The sequence below is a fragment of the Hemicordylus capensis genome, chromosome 14 (genome assembly GCF_027244095.1).
Source record: "Hemicordylus capensis ecotype Gifberg chromosome 14, rHemCap1.1.pri, whole genome shotgun sequence".
Lineage (NCBI taxonomy): Eukaryota > Metazoa > Chordata > Lepidosauria > Squamata > Cordylidae > Hemicordylus > Hemicordylus capensis.
In genome coordinates, this window is record NC_069670.1 from 11,303,742 (window position 1) to 11,319,701 (window position 15,960).

General features: G+C 56.1%; 2 protein-coding genes across 2 annotated transcripts in view; one reads left to right on the forward strand and one right to left on the reverse strand.

Annotated features, from left to right (window-relative positions):
• The window catches only part of LOC128337064 (glyoxal reductase-like), a 22,678-nt gene extending 12,173 nt beyond the window's left edge, over nt 1-10,505 (reverse strand). The window contains exon 1 of the mRNA XM_053277619.1: nt 10,051-10,505. Within this exon, the coding sequence (XP_053133594.1) occupies nt 10,051-10,207 (157 nt within the window). The 5' untranslated portion in view covers nt 10,208-10,505. The remainder of the gene's footprint in view (nt 1-10,050) is intronic.
• The window catches only part of LOC128337062 (sodium/calcium exchanger 1-like), a 21,251-nt gene extending 5,687 nt beyond the window's left edge, over nt 1-15,564 (forward strand). Inside the window, exons 2-7 of the mRNA XM_053277615.1 lie at nt 2,783-4,553; nt 7,916-8,022; nt 8,928-9,049; nt 11,188-11,287; nt 11,948-12,220; nt 13,726-15,564. Coding sequence (XP_053133590.1) covers nt 2,800-4,553; nt 7,916-8,022; nt 8,928-9,049; nt 11,188-11,287; nt 11,948-12,220; nt 13,726-14,102 — 2,733 coding nt within the window. The 5' untranslated portion in view covers nt 2,783-2,799 and the 3' untranslated portion in view covers nt 14,103-15,564. The remainder of the gene's footprint in view (nt 1-2,782; nt 4,554-7,915; nt 8,023-8,927; nt 9,050-11,187; nt 11,288-11,947; nt 12,221-13,725) is intronic.
• The last annotated feature ends 396 nt before the right edge of the window (nt 15,565-15,960 follow it).

Consider the following 15,960-nt stretch of genomic DNA (forward strand, 5'->3'; position numbering starts at 1 on the left):
GGACTCAGGCCGGACACGATTCTCGGGTCCTGCCCTCTGTTCAGGGATTTACAATTGCCCACTGGAAGTGGCACTGCTTAATCTGTCCAGATCAGAGCTAGCCGTCCTTTAGGAGAGGGAAATGTACTCTGCAAAAGCTCAGGGGCACTCTCTCCACACGTGTTCGGGCTGAAACAGGCTCTGAGGTTTAAATTGTGCCTTGAGCATCATCATAGTGCTCTCCTGGTTTAGATCCTTCCCACTTTGGCTGTGGGGAAAAGTAGAAAAGCAAAAACAACATACAGGGCATAAGGTAGTGAGAGGCCTAGGAGAGCAGAGCTGGTCTGGTGGTAGCAAGCCTGACTTGTCCTCTTAGCTAAGCAGGGTCTGCCCTGGTTGCATATGAAGTGTGAGCACTGTAAGATCTTCCCTTCAGGGGATGGAGCGCTCTGGGAAGAGCAGAAGAAGGTTCCCAGTTCCCTCCCTGGCGGCATCTCCAAGATAGGGCTGAGAGAGATTCCTGCCTGCAACCTTGGAGAAGCCGCTGCCAGTCTGGGTGGACAATCCTGAGCTAGATAGACCAAGGGTCTGACTCAGTATGTGGCAGCTTCCTCAGTTCCTATGACCAGCCGTCTCGCTTTTTCCGGACCGAGGACAAGATTCAGGGGGCAGTTGGTTCCTCAAAGGCCATTTTCCACCGTCCTTTCTGTCTCTCCTGCCTGAAAATAAAATGATTAATCCAAAAGATGGATTAATCACAGCATCAAGATTGAGCAGGCATGAAGCGTCTCCAGCCGAGACACGGGACACTCGCGGAATGGAAAGGAACCGACGAGCTCTGCCCGCAGATGGACAGCAGCCCTGGATGTTGATGAGGCTCGTTTGATTTTTCTGAGTGCCTCTTTCTCCCGCTTTCGCTATCTAAATTAGCACCGTTCACAAGCGATTGATTCCAAAAGCCAAGAAGAAAAGAAAAGCAAGCACTCGCTTACTCTGCCCTGCGCTGGCTTCAGAAGCAGAGTGCATTAGTAAATTGACCATCATGTTCTTGAACAAAAACACACACTTGAGGAATGCTTAACGTAGTGCTTAATCCTAAAGGACGGACCCCGTTATGCCGCTTACAGAACTGAAAGGCATTTACGTCTCCAGTTGTGGAGTGGAGGGAAGGAAGGCAGCAATGCCTCGATGTGTGGGGTCCGTGCACGTGCTCCAGAGGCCAGAGAGGAACCCTCCCCCACTTTGGGCAGCTATACTGCCTCTGAGCATGGAGGTTCCGTTCTCAACTATCACTGTAGTTATAAGAAGAACCCTGCTGGATCAGGCCCAAGGCCTATCTAGTCCAGCATCCTGCTTGCCACGTTGGCCCAACTGGATGCCTTGGGGAAGCCCAACCGCAGGAAAGGACACAACTAGAGCCCTCTTGCTCCCCAGGGTGTGGTTTCCAGCGGCTGAATGGTTTGGAATGCCAAAGCTCCAAATAGCCTTCAGTAGACCCATCCTCCTCTGTTCATTGGTCAAATCTTATTTTATTAAAGCCATCGGGGCTAGTGGCCATCACCACTTCTTGTGGCAGTGAGTTCCATCAATTTAATTAGGCACCCAACGGAGAAGTTTTACTTTGGTAATAATCTGGAATATAGACCGGCAAAGCTAGGAGACACAGCCTCGGGTTCCTCTCCCTGTGCAGGAATATGTCAGGTGGACAGCAGGAATTGTTGGGCTCTACAGGAATCAGGAGAGGTAGCCTTGGATTCCCACCCCTCCCCTCTTCCCTGCAAACTTTTCAGAGCATTTTTGCAAAAGGATCAGGTGTCTGGGTGCCTGCCAGGGCCCGAGTGGCTGTTATTCTGGATTAATGAATGGGGTTCGTAAGGGTGTGAGATCTGCGTCATCCCTTTGCATGTGGGGGAGAGACAGCCCTCCCGTGTGACTCCTGCCTGCTATTTCTGGGGCTTGGGGAGGGGGGAGATGAGTGGAGTCTATTTGCAGGCATCAGTTAGTGGAGGGGGAGTGGGAAGGGGGGGCCGCTGTCTCCCCTCTTGCAAGAAAAGGCGTGAAAGAGGAAGGGAGGCAGAGAGAGAGAGAGAGAGAGAGTCGCTTCTTTTGCAAACATTCCATTCCAGAATCCCGGGTGTGAAAAGTACATAATTACATTTGTCCTGAGTGCAGACAGGGTTACCCAGCCGACACAGCAAGCTGCCTTGCACCGAGTCAGACCCTTGGTCCCTCTCGCTCAGTACTGCCTACACTGGCTGGCAGCGGTTTCTCCAGGCGTCTCCCCCGGCCCCACATGAAGATGTTGCCAGGGACCGAACCCGAGACCTTCTGCCTGCAAAACAGGGGCTCGACCACTGAGCGGTGGCCAGATTTGGCTTATTTTAAGCCAAACTTTGGGTTACAGCCCATTTGACTCACGAGTATACCGCTTAGGTTCTGGCAGCCCCCCTCCCCCAAGGGGGCAAGCGTGGGCCTCCCATCCAGGCACTGGCCACACCAACACCTGCTTAGCTTCAGCAAGGGGGTTGTACTGTGGGCCCTTAGACCAAGCTGGAAACCTGGTGGGGAGGGTGCCTTGGCCAGAGTAGCAATCGAGGGCCCACACCACAGGGACAAAGCTCAGACAAAATTGCCGGCTACTTTGGGGTCTGGGGAAAAAAACAACCCAGCCATCCCAGATTTGTCAGCCTCACCTTTGGATCCAGCCAGGTCTGGCCACTTTCAAATAGTCCCCCCAAAGCGCCCCCCAATGCCAAGCACCACGACCCTTGACCTCACCAGTGCTCTCTGTCCTACCTCGCAGGGGCCGTTGTCCGCGCCATGTCGCACCTGTCTCAGCTGAAGGCTTCGGCCCTGCTCCTGGCCTTCTTCCTCCCCTCGCCGCTCGCAACGGTGGACGACCACCTGGGCACGCTTGGGATCGGGGCCACGTCTCCCGATGGCGGCAACCGCACTGCCAAGTGCCAGGAGGCGACGGAGTGCCAGGAAGGGGTCATCCTGCCGGTGTGGCTGCCCCAGAACCCCTCGGTGGGCGACAAGGTGGCGCGGGCCATCGTCTACTTCGTGGCGCTGATCTACATGTTCCTGGGCATGTCGATCATCGCGGACCGCTTCATGGCCTCCATCGAAGTCATCACCTCCCAGGAGAAGGAGATCACCATCAAGAAGCCCAACGGCGAGACCACCACCACCACCATCCGCATCTGGAACGAGACCGTCTCCAACCTGACCCTGATGGCGCTGGGCTCCTCCGCCCCCGAGATCCTCCTCTCCATCATCGAGATCGTGGGCCACGGCTTCCACGCCGGAGACATGGGGCCCAGCACCATCGTGGGCAGCGCCGCCTTCAACATGTTCATCATCATCGCCGTCTGCGTCCACGTGGTCCCCGAGGGGGAAGTCCGGCGGATCAAACACTTGCGGGTCTTCTTCGTCACGGCCGCCTGGAGCATCTTCGCCTACATCTGGCTGTACCTCATCCTGGCGTGGTTCTCCCCCGGGGAAGTGGAGTTATGGGAGGGCCTCTTGACCTTCCTGTTCTTCCCCATCTGCGTCCTCCAGGCTTGGGTTGCAGACCGGCGGCTGCTCTTCTACAAGTACGTCCAGAAGAAATATCGTGCCGATAAGGCCCGGGGCCTGATCATCGAGACCGAGGGCGACAGCAGCTACCCCAAGCTGGACATGGAGATGGACCACTCGTTAAAGGAAGGGTCCGAAGGCCTCGTGGAAGGAGCCAAGGACCAAGACGACGAAGCCCGCCGGGACATGGCCCGCACGCTGAGGGACCTCAGGCAGAAGCACCCGGAGAAGGACATGGAGCAGCTGATCGAGATGGCCAACTACCACGTCCTGGTCCAGCAGCAGAAGAGCCGGGCCTTCTACCGCATCCAGGCCACCCGCATGATGATCGGGGCAGGCAACGTCCTCAAGAAGCACGCGGCCGACCAGGCCCGCAAGGCCGTCAGCATGCAGGAAGTGCGTGCGGAAGACGACGAGTCGGTGACCAAGGTCGGCTTCGAGCCGGCGCACTACCAGTGCTTCGAGAACTGTGGCTCGGTGGTGCTGACGGTGGCCCGGCGAGGAGGGGACCCGTCCCGCGTCACGCTGCGTGTGGACTTCCGCACGGAGGACGGCAGCGCCAACGCCGGCTCCGACTACGAGTTTGCCGAGGGCACTCTGCTCTTCAAGCCCGGCGAGACCCACAAGGAGGTCCGGGTCGGGATCATCGACGACGACATCTTCGAGGAGGACGAGTACTTCTACGTCCACCTCAGCAACGTGTGGGCCACCTGGGCAGAGCCGGGCTCCGAGCCTCCTCCCAAAGCCTGCCTCGGGCCCTCCAAGATGGCGACCGTCACCATCTTCGACGACGACCACGCCGGCATCTTCACCTTCGAGGGGGCCTCCATGCGGGTGAGCGAGAGCGTGGGGGCCGTGCGCATCAAGGTGCTGAGGACCTCGGGGGCCCGCGGGCGAGTAGCCATCCCTTTCCACACCATCGAGGGCACCGCCAAGGCTGGGGAGGACTACGAGGAGGTCGCCGGCAAGGTGGAGTTCCAGAACGACGAGACCATGTGAGAGACGGTGGGGGTGGTGGAAGGGGGCTGGGGGGGGGGAGACCGTGTCCCTTGGAACCGGGGTTCCCAGATGTTGTGGACTACAACTCCCAGCATCCCCAGCTGCAACGGCCTTTGGCTGAGCGTGGTAGTCAAGAGCATCTGGGAACACAGGTGGGCAGTGTGCAAGGGATATCACACTGGGGCACACCCACGAAGGGGAGAGATGGTGGTTCTGGGTCACTAGTAGGGGGTAGCTATAACTGGATGGGAGCGGGGCACATAGGGACATAGGAAGCTGCCACATACTGAGTCAGGCCCTTGGTCCATCTAGCTCAGGATTGACTACCCAGACTGGCAGCGGCTTCTCCAAGGTTGAAGGCAGGAATCTCTCTCAGCCCTCTCTTGGAGATGCTGCCAGGGAGGGAACGTGAACCCTTCTGCTCTTCCCAGAGCGGCTCCATCCCCTGAGGGGAATATCTGTGCAGCTCACAGGTGTCGTCTCCCATCCAAATGCAAGCCAGGGTGGATCCTGCCTAGCAAAGGAGACAGCGCATCCTTGCTGCCACAAGGCCAGCTTTCCTCCCGCACAAATACCCCTGGGCCCCGAGGGAGGGCCCCCGTGCTCTCCCCTCCTGCCCCTCCCAAGAAGAAGGTGGGAGGGGGGCAGGGGCCCATCTCCCTCTTTTGCCCCAGGGCCCCCACTCCATCCTTGCTGTGCCCCTGGTCACTACACCAACCTCACATTTTTCAGAACAGTGAAGATGTATCAGAAGTGTCCTCACCACTTTGGGGCCCAAAGCCCCAGCTCTGAAAAACCGGTTCTGGCGGCTGGGGGCGTTGGCGCCTTTGGCACCAGAGCAAAGGCAGCTGTGGAGGGCTGCCCATTGGCTAGTGCCTGTGATGTCGCGGCCTCCTTCCCTGCCTGCAGTTCCCAGAGCAGCAGCCGTGCAACTCTTTTAAAAACCGTTTGTTTTTCAGAAGAGGAAAACACAACATATATATGGCAAGCAAGGGAAACGTAAACAGATAAACAGACAGACAGACTCGGCATGCTTACTTTTCTTGTTGTAACAAAACAAAAAGTGGACCGTTTGCCTGAAGAAGGGGTGGTCCTGAAAGCGAGCCAGCTCGTCACACTGGCTGGCTTCTGTGCCAGGCCAGTTGTGAACCTTAGCCTCAAGTGGTGGGGTTTTTGCTCTCCTTGCTCCTTGAATGTGATTATATTCGTCTGTCTTCACTCCCAGTAACCGGGAAGTAGGGACCACACTAGGGGAAGATATTCTTTGCAGAAGGAGCAGGAGCAGGAAGGGCTTTACAGCTTAGCCCCTGCCTGTGTTAAAGGCAGAGGAGCTGGGCCAGGGGGGAAAGCTGGCAACCCTAGCAGCAGAGCCCCTCTCTGGAGGTGCCTGCCACACAGACAACGGAGCCCAAGGGGACCCGAGGCCTCTCAGTGCCTTCAAATCCGGGCGGGGGACTCCCCGGGGGGCAGCTGGTGGGAAACAGGGTGCTGGACCAGGAGGGTGTTGCCCCCCTCTGCTCCGCCCCACTGACGAATGCGCTTAGGGGATTGCCAGCCCTGCTGCCCCCATGATCGGCCAGCCTCCGCCTCTGCCTTTGACACAGGCAGAAACTGGACTCTGCTGCTGCAGGCCGGAGCGAAGGGACAGAGGAAAACACGTGGGGGTCGGTGTCGACGGCATAGGGGAGCAGCGCCAGGAGGAGAGTTGGCCGCCCGAGCAGCTGGCACTCTGCACATGCTCTCCGCTCCGCCAAGGCTGGCTGGAGTTGCCCACCCAGCCCCCCTTTCACACGGGCATCTTTGCAGAAAGCCAGCCCGGTCCGTTACTGCTCGGCCGCCCGGCCGCCCTCTGGCTCCATCAGACACATGGGATGCATTTCTGCAAATCTTAATTGCTCACCCACCACGGCAGGCTCCAACTCCCAGTTTGACAGGCTCTGACCTAATTGCGTGAGAAAGGGAAGCGCTGGAGAGGAGGAGGAGGAGGAGGAGGAGCGTGGCCCGTTTGGACGGCGGGCGGGGGAAGAGCGTGGAAGCAGGGGGCAGGGGGCGTCCGGGACTGGAAGGGGCACGAGGAGGCAGAGAAGGTGAGAGCGGGAGGCGCTGGAAACGGGCGCATGCGGTGCAGCGGGAGCCGGTGGGCCGGTGTGGTGTGGGGAGGGTGGCAGACATGAGCAAGCGTCCGTGAAATTTCGTGGGATGAGTGTGTGCGCGCACACATGAGCTGTCTCTGAGCATCACCTCATCTGGAGGACTCACACACACACATACACACACACACACCACTGGCGTCTGCAGACATCTGAAGCGCACACGCTGTCTGCTCTCTTGCCTTGGTGTCATTGGCAGGCAGCGGCACCCTTTCACGGCAACCTGGCAGGCGGGGATTAAGCTGGCGGAGCTTCTCCTGGGATGGAAACCAGCTGACCAAGGAAAAAGCTTCCCCTCCGTAATATCTGCCTGCCAGGCTGCAGTTAAAAGGTGCAGGAGCGGGGCCGGAAGAAAAAGGCCCACCTTAGCTCCAGGTTTCAAGGTGAACGCAAGCTTGTGGCCTCCCTGTCTGTTGGTGGCCCACGGTAGGGAGGGGAGCCCTGAAAGGCAGCGGGGTGTAGTGGTTAGAGCGTTGGGCTAGGAGCCCGGAGACCACGAAACTGGCTGCCCACAGCTTGGCCCACCTCACAGGGTTATTGGGAGGATAAAATGAAGTGGGAGAAGAATCTTGCTCACTAGCCTGAACTCCTTGGAGGACAGCCAGGATAAGAATGCAAGTCCATTAGTTAGCAGGTAGATAATAAAATAAATGGGGAAAGACAGAGCAGGCCCAAGCTCCTGGCAACGCCACAGGATAAACCCTTGCCTGACCCACAGATGCCCTTTTCGTTTGCAATTAGGAAATTAAGCAGATGGCACCGAGGGAGGTCCAAGGACTTGCCATGACTGTAGGGGGTTACAGCTTGGCTGGTCAGGAGCTGTGAGGTTGTGCATAGATGTTGGCAGTGGTGAGCTAGATGCTAGCAGCAGGGCTGCCAACTTTTTTCACTGGCTCTGCTCCTATACCTTTAAAAGCTGCCAGAAGAGCTACACTGAAAGCGAGCAAGTGACACTTTCCTCATCAGGTCATCTCTGTGCCAAGTCAAAGGCCAGCGGCTCAATTTGTGTTTGGATTTCATATTAGGGTGGCTGTTAAAGGCATAGGAGCTGGGCCAGAGGAAAAAATGGGGCAATTGTTGGGGGGAGGGTTCTCCCAACTCCAGTTAGTATTCCTGTCCCAGGAAAGGTTGAGTAACTGATCACCTAATTATTGCCTATCTCCATGGGGGTGTGTTGTCATCTTTTTTTTTTTTTTAATCTTCCCCAGGAGATACATCGAAATTAAAATTATTGATGACGAGGAGTATGAGAAAAACAAGAATTTCCACCTGCAGCTGGGGCCGCCAGAACTGTTGGATACTGGCCCACGGCATGGTGAGTGCAGAGAGAGGGGATGTCTGAGTCAGAGGCAAATGCAGCCTCCTTGTGGAATGGATTCAAAGACTGCCCAAGGAGAACTCTAGTCTCCAAAGTTCTCCATCCTTTGCTTCAATATATATTATATACGGTTGCCACCTTTTCCTCTGGCCATGCTCCTGCATTTTTTAGTCACCACCTGATGTGCAGAATATCAGGCAAAGATTCCCCTTCCCTGGCAGGGAGATGAAGAGAAAAAGCTTGTTTAGATTTCTGCCTGCCAGGGTGTCCAGATTCCACACGACCACAGGGGTAAAATGCTTAGGCTGGGCAGGATCATATTGAAAACGACCCCCAGAATCTCAAACTCCTACAGTGGGAAAATACAGCGACCCTTTTTCGCGACGCACATGCAACGTCTTAGCACTATAACGCAAGGATAAAACCCGAAAGGAGGCATCGCAAATGTGGACGGCACCTTGCTGACAGCACAGGGACTGCGGTGTCACAACTCAGGAAGTACGGAAGCAGGGCTGTCACTATAATTGAGCGGAGGGATTCGAAGAACCCGGGGCCCCCCAGGTGAGGCCCCCCCAGTTCCACCCCTCCCTATTTTCCTAATTATCTCCCTCACTCCAAGGGGCCACTGGGGAGAGGGGTGAACACGGGCCTCCTCTCCCCTAGCTACGCCCCTGTGCGGAAGCACACTTGGCAAATCCGTAGTGACCCCGTGGCAGTGTGTAATCCGGAAAGTGACCAGGCTGCTATGAAGAGGAGCCAGCCCCGTAGAAAGAGGGTGCCAGTTAAGAACAGAGAGCAGCGGTTTGGGGGCTGGTGGACTGGAAAGGCAGACGCACCGGAGAGGGGACCCTGGGGTGCCCGACTCTCACGGCCCGCCTATTTGCTTTGTCTGCTCACCCCAGGCGACTCCAACGAGAACCGGCTGCCCGAGGGAGAAGAGGAAGCCATTGCCAAGATGGGGTGCCCCAGCCTGGGGGAGCACTGCAGACTCGAGGTGGTCATCGAGGAGTCCTACGAGTTCAAGGTAAATGGGAGCTGCCTCTCCCCGGGAATTCCTTGCAGAGAGGTCCCCTTCCTTCACTCCCCCAGAACCCTCGCCTTGCCTCTCAGCAGCCCCCCTGCAGTGACTGTATTACTCGTGTGCAAGTTTACAACTGGATTATTTACTGTTAAATGTATATCCCGCCTTTCATTAAAACCAATCCCAAGGCGGTTTACAGCAAAATTTAAAAACAAGATTATAAACATGACACAGTTAAAATATTTAGCAGAAAACATAAGACAAATCTGATTTAAACATTTAAAACACAAGTATAAAAACAATGCAAACTACAAAGAACAGCAGCAGAGACAGTCATATACAAGCCTGGGTAAAAAAGCCAAGATTTGACATGCTTTCTAAAAGTCGTGGTGGAACTTGATTTGATTTTAGATTCCTCGACACCAGGTGAGACTCTTCACAACCATCCTCTCATTTCTCTACCACCCCCCAAGTTCCTTTAGTCGCTTACCTTCCCCTTCCTCGGCAGGTTCAAGGGCCCAGTCTTTCCCTCGCAGTTGCCCTGCTCTGACTCTCTCCGGTCTAACTCTGCATACAATGCAATACATCTGGTCACATTCACAAGGCTGTGCCAATTACTTCCAATCAGCCCTGCAGGGATCTGCATTTCCTCCTCCTGGTTGTGAGGTAGTGAAAAACTTACACCTTAAGAACCTAAGCACAGCCCTGCTGGAAGCCCCTCTGGTCCAGCATCCCGTTTCACACAGTGGCCCACCAGATGCCTCTGAGAAGCCCACGGGCAAGAGCTGAGGGCATGCCCTCTCTCCTGCTGTTGCTGCTCCCATGCAAATGGTATTTAGAGGCATCCTGCCTCTGAGGCTGGAGGTGGCCCATAGCCCTCCGACTAGTAACCTTGCATAGGCAACGTTCCTTCTAGGTGCACCATAAGCATCAAACTGATCTCCCAGTCCTGGAGCCTTTTTGTTTATCAGCTCCATCATCAAAATGAAAAATGTATTGGGTACCTTTCCGGGTTCTTCTCCAGCCATTGGCAGAAACCAGCCTCTTTCCTGTTCCCCTGGCAGCACAATCATGCCGTCCAAAGCCTCCTTTCCACTTCCTCCAGTTCCCAGCAACACCTCCTTCTAGCCACAATTCATCGGGAGGTTTTAGCTGGTCCATTTTCTTCCTTCAGCAAGGGCCAGGCCCTTCTGACACCTGGTTAGGCTTCCACCCGGCAAACATATAGGGATCATTTGGAGGGAAGGTGCAAAACAAACACACTTTACTTCGCCAGAGTCAGCCAATGGCCTGCTTTGATACCTACTCAGTGTTACAGTCACTTTACACATGAGTAGTCCTTGCACTGACAAGCAATACAATCACTGCACTGCCTTCCCCCAACCTCTTCTTACAGACTCCCCGAGCAAATTCTCTGCCCGATTCCTCCCCAACTCCTCCTGGGCCTTATAAACCTTCCGGCGTATATTTTCTGCGAAATACGGCACGGAAGATTTCGTGTATTATTTATTTATCTGACATACTTGCATCCCGCCCAAAACGTGGGACATTGAAGCCACGTCCTGCACCACGCACTGCTTTTGTCAAACACTGCGGTGCAGGAAGCAGGCTTCCCCCGGCCCCACACTGCCCCGATCCCCTTGGCCTCCCCATCACAGATCCCTGCGCCCCCAGGAGACAGCCCCCCGGGAGGGAACCTTGCCCAGCGCAATGCTTTGGCGTTTCCCCCACCGTGCGCTCCAGCGCCATATGCCCCCGTGCCAATCCAGGCGGAGGCACGCCACAAATCGCAGCGCCCTGTTTTGGCTGTTCTGACATCCCTGCCTGGGCGCAAGATGCATGCCCCACCGGTTCCCGGCCCCTTTGAATCTGTCTTCCCGTTCCTCGCGCTGCCACATGCTCCAGCGCCCTTGTCTTCATGGCTGGTTAGGCAGATGTGGCAGGCAGGGCGGAGGGGGGGGGGCAGCGCCCTGCCAAAAGAGGAGGCCGTGACATTTCTTGAGCTGTGCCCGCTCACTGGCACCAGGCAGCCGAGACCAGGCGGGCGGCAGGGGGCGAGCGAGCGCCTGCCGGCCAGCCATGCAAAAGGGCTCTGCCCTGCCCGAGGCCCCTCTAACCCTCTGGTTCTCCCCGGCTTCCAGAGCACTGTGGACAAATTAATCAAGAAAACCAACCTGGCCCTGGTGGTTGGCAGCAGCAGCTGGAGGGAGCAGTTTGTGAGTGCCGTGACCGTCAGCGCAGGTAAGAAAGGAGGAGAGGAATATCCGTAGTTGTCGAGGGGAGGGAGGGGAGGTTGGCATCAGGCCGGCCACGGCAGAGACACCTGGGTGCTTCCTTGCAGGTGGATCTGCTGCCATTCAACTTGCAGTCTAGTTCTCAGAGGGAGGGGGCTTGCCCTGACCATCTCCAGGCTGGCTTTCAAGGGGCACCTGATGCCAATTCCGGGAGAGGCCGGGGCGCTTCCCAGACGACCCGCCACAACAGTGTCCCTACTGTCTGCTAAGTGTGCTTCCGTCCTGCCTGTGTTTCGACCCTGAACTCCCTGCGTGGTCAGCAGGGTGCCGATCACATTTCCCATGCTGCCTTTCGGATGTCATCCTTGCATTTTAGCCCTGCAACGTGGCATGTACGACGCCAAAAAAAAAGAGAGCGGTATCCCCCCACCCACCCACCCGGCATTGTAGGAGGGTTGTGCAAGCTATTTACATTTTCAAAACGATCTGGCCGAGCCGAAGCACATTAACGCTGAACAGCGTGTCATCTGGGAAGCGCCCAGGCCAGTCCTGGAGAAAGGGCAACCCTACAGTTGGGGGGAGAAAGCCTGGAAGGGCCAGGGTGGGGTGGGGGGACTGTGTTGATCGCTGGTGTGCCTCTCCACCCCCTGCCCCCTCCCCACTGCAGGCGACGACGAGGATGACGATTCTGGGGAGGAACGCCTCCCCTCCTGTTTTGACTACATCATGCACTTCCTGACGGTCTTCTGGAAGGTCCTCTTCGCCTTCGTGCCGCCCACGGAGTACTGGTGCGGCTGGGCCTGCTTCTTTGTCTCCATCTGCCTCATCGGGGTGCTCACCGCCCTCACGGGGGACCTGGCCGCCCACTTCGGCTGCACCGTCGGCCTCAAGGACTCGGTCACGGCCGTGGTCTTCGTGGCGCTGGGCACTTCCGTCCCCGGTCAGTGAGGGAGACCAGGCATGGGAAGGGTGGGTCTGGAATGCAGCAGGATGCTGTCGGGGGGGGGGGGGGGCTGGCTGGGTGGGGCAGCCGCACAAATCAGGCAGGATGAGGCCCCTTTCTCGGGGCAAACGGAGCAGCTGAAACGCAAAGCAGGGCCCCCGTTAGGGTTAGTACATCCACAGATTTCTCCCCGGCTTGCACCCACCCCGCAATTGGCCCTGGTACCTTTGAGTCCTGCTGTGATTTGGGGAGCGCCCATCGAAGCCAGCTGCACATGCAGAGTCATGATTTTGATGAGAGAGCAGAACATCTAACTTCTTGGACACGCCGCTGATAAAGCCGCCAGAGGCTGCAGCGGCTGGGGCGGGAATGGTGCCGGGAGGGGGAGAGACGGTGGTGGCTGTATTTAACCGACAGTCTGGAGAACGGGATTAGGAATGGAAAAGCTCTCCCGTCAGGCTGGTGGAGAAATGGTGATAAGGCTAAATCTCGTGGGCGGTGGTGGTGGCGGCGGCGGGGAGGAGGCAACCCGTGAAGTACTTAAATGCCTCTCTCTCTCTCTCTAAAGACAGGAAATCATGACGGAGAAGGGGGGATTCTGGAAGGGTTGAAGAGGCAGACTGCAAAACCGTGGGGGCCAAAAGGACTCCTCAGAAGGAAAGGGGGTGGAATATTAGTGGGGGGAGATCTAGGTTTCAACCCCACTTTAAGAAACTGCTGGCCATGGGGTGCCCTGTTGGCAGAGGGGTGCCCTGTTCTCTCTCACACACAGGTGGGAACACCTTCTAAACTGGCGCTTGGGCAGATGCCAGCCAGAAATGGAGAAGGAACACACACCCCTTCCCCAGAATGAAGGAATGCATAAAAAGTAACAACAAACACATTTATTTGTATGGCTGCCCCATGACCATTTTTTCCTGGGTGGCTCACACAACAAAAGTAGTAAAACAAAATAAAAATGCAATTAAACACACTTTAAAGCTACAACAACTAAAAACAAAACAACATGGTGGACGAGGTCTTCTCCAGAAATGCCTCTTAAGTTGCTGCTGGCCATCTTTCCAAAAAAGGGTACTTGGATTAAATATAGGTGCTTTTTAAAAAAGATCTGTTGCCCAACTGAGTAGTATCTTAGCAGGTTAAAAAACAACAACTTCTCAATGAAGTGACGAATCAAACTTCGCAGCAGGCCACAGCTGGTCATTGACGGGCATAAAATCCCTTCATTCTGCTGTGCAGACTGGCGTAATACATCCCAGTTTCATTGGCTTGTGGGTTGTTGTCATGATGGATGGAAGTCGCTGAGTGGGAGGTGGCCAGATCCACTTGCTTGGATTCCTCAAAAACACCCAAGTGCCTAGTCCCTTTGGTGCAACCAGCGTTCCGTACTTGGTTTGGATCCCAAATGGACGTGGCGCCTGGCGTGAACTTAGGCGGCTTTCTTCCTTCACCAATCCTCTCCTCCTTCTCCTCCTCTCTCTCTCTCTCTCTCCCCTGCACAGACACTTTCGCCAGCAAGGTGGCTGCCATCCAAGACCAGCATGCCGACGCTTCCATCGGCAACGTGACAGGCAGCAACGCAGTCAACGTCTTCCTGGGCATCGGGGTGGCCTGGACTATTGCAGCCGGCTACTGGGCCAGCCAGGGCAAGCCGTTCCTGGTCCAGCCGGGCAACTTGGCCTTCTCGGTCACCCTTTTCACCATCTTCGCCTTTGTCAGCATTGCGGTCCTGCTCTACCGGCGCCGGGCACCCGTCGGCGGCGAACTGGGAGGGCCTCGCACCCCGAAAATCCTGTCCACGCTGCTCTTCGTCTGCCTGTGGCTGATTTACATCCTCCTGGCTGCCCTAGAGGCCTATTGCCACATTAAGGGCTTTTAGGGCAGGGGCCGGACTGGGTCGATTCGCCGACAGGCTTGGCTCAGGGGAGCCCCCCCTGCCCAAACCTGGGGAGACCCCTCCCTGGAGGACTTGAAAGAAGACTCCCCCGCCCAGGTTGGGACCCCCTCTTCCCTGTCCAGCAACACAGGGACACCTTCACTTCTGCCGAGTTCAGATGAAGACTTGGCCAGAAAAACAGCCCGCAGCCGAGCGTCGATGGAACGGGGCGAGGAAACCACGGGGCTAACCCCGGCTGACCGGCTGCACCTCAGTTCTGCCACGGACCGCTGGGGGTCTTCCGTCTCCATTGGGAGAAACACCGCCTGCCTCCTGTGGCTTCCAGGATCTGGTCTAGGAGACCCCCAACCCAAGTTTGGGGACACCAGTCCGTTTGGGGGTGCTGACTCAAGCAAAGCTGGGGTGCCCCATGAATTAAACACCCCAGACTGTAGGAGGGAAGAGATGACCCACCCAGCCACCCACCCCGGCCAACTCTGAATAGTCTTTGGTGATGGGCTGGAGAGGGCTTGACAGGGTGGCGTTTCCGCCTCAAGTCTGGCCACCATTTTGGCAGAGGAGAGCAGAGGCCGCTCACCTCTGAAGCCGGGACAATTTTTGTGGGGTGGAATGTGGTGGCGAGAACGTGGCATTGCCCTCGAGGCGGGGGGCACCATTTCCTCACACACACCCCACCCAAATAATTGTGCCGTGGTGGGGAAAGAGGGTCCCAGCCTGCCCATTCCTCCTGTTCCAAGCACAGTGAATTCTCTCTCAAAAACCTGCACTCTTGCAAAAAACAAACAAACCCCAGAACAGCACAAACATTGCAAAAACAGCAAGAAATGGCAGGACAGCGGCTTTTCCCTCCCTGCCAGAGCTGCCAAATCCACCACCTTTCCCCACCATCTTCATTCACTTCTTCCCCTCTGTACAAAACCTAGATTTATATTTAGTTTTTCTTATTTTGCTTAACAGAAAAAAAAATCTCTTTATTTTATTTTTATTTAAGAAAAAACAGAAAAACCTGTGACACCCACTCACTCCTCTGCCCCTTTCACTGTCCCTTAACGTGGACTCCTTTAGCCCCACTCCCTACCTTGTGGTTGCTGTGCGCGGTGCTTCCTTCCCCACTCCTCCCTCAAAAGAGGGCGGGTGGAGATCTCGGTGCGTCCCATGCCCTGGTCTGCATGGCGGCCCTCGTGTCCAACTCATCCGAGCCGTGTGTCTGTGAGTCGCTTCGTGCCATGCTTGTGGCCCATCTTCTGCCAGTGCCTGCCCGTCGCTCCCGCCTGCTGTCCTGTTTCCTTGCCCACATGGCCCCCTTTCCGTGTCCAATTGCCTGTATGTACTACTTTGAACTTGTTTTGTGTGTGTGCGTGTGTGTGCGCGCGCGCGTGTGCGTGTGTGGTTTTGTTCATTTGTTTTTTCTTTAAAAAAGGTTATTTAAAACTTGCTGGAGAAAGTTGTGTGTGTTTTTTTTTTTTTTTAAGAAAGCATGTTTGGTTGGGGGTGGCTTGTAGCAGCAGGCACTGCGAACGCATCATTCTTGAGAGCACATGCCCCATAGGCACAGGGAACGTCCTTATACCGAGTCAGACCCTTGGTCCATCTCGCTCAGTATTGTCTTCACAAACTGGCAGCGGCTTCTCCCAGGTATCAGGCAGGAGTCTCTCTCTCAGCCCTATCTGGGAGATGCTGCCAGGGAGGGAACTGGGAACCTTCTGCTCTTCCCAGAGCGGCTCCATCCCTTAAGGGGAATATCTTAAAAGTGCGCACACTTCTAGTCTCCCATTCATATGCAAACCAGGGTGGACCCCACTTAGCAAAGGGGACTATTAATGCTTGCCACAAGACCAGC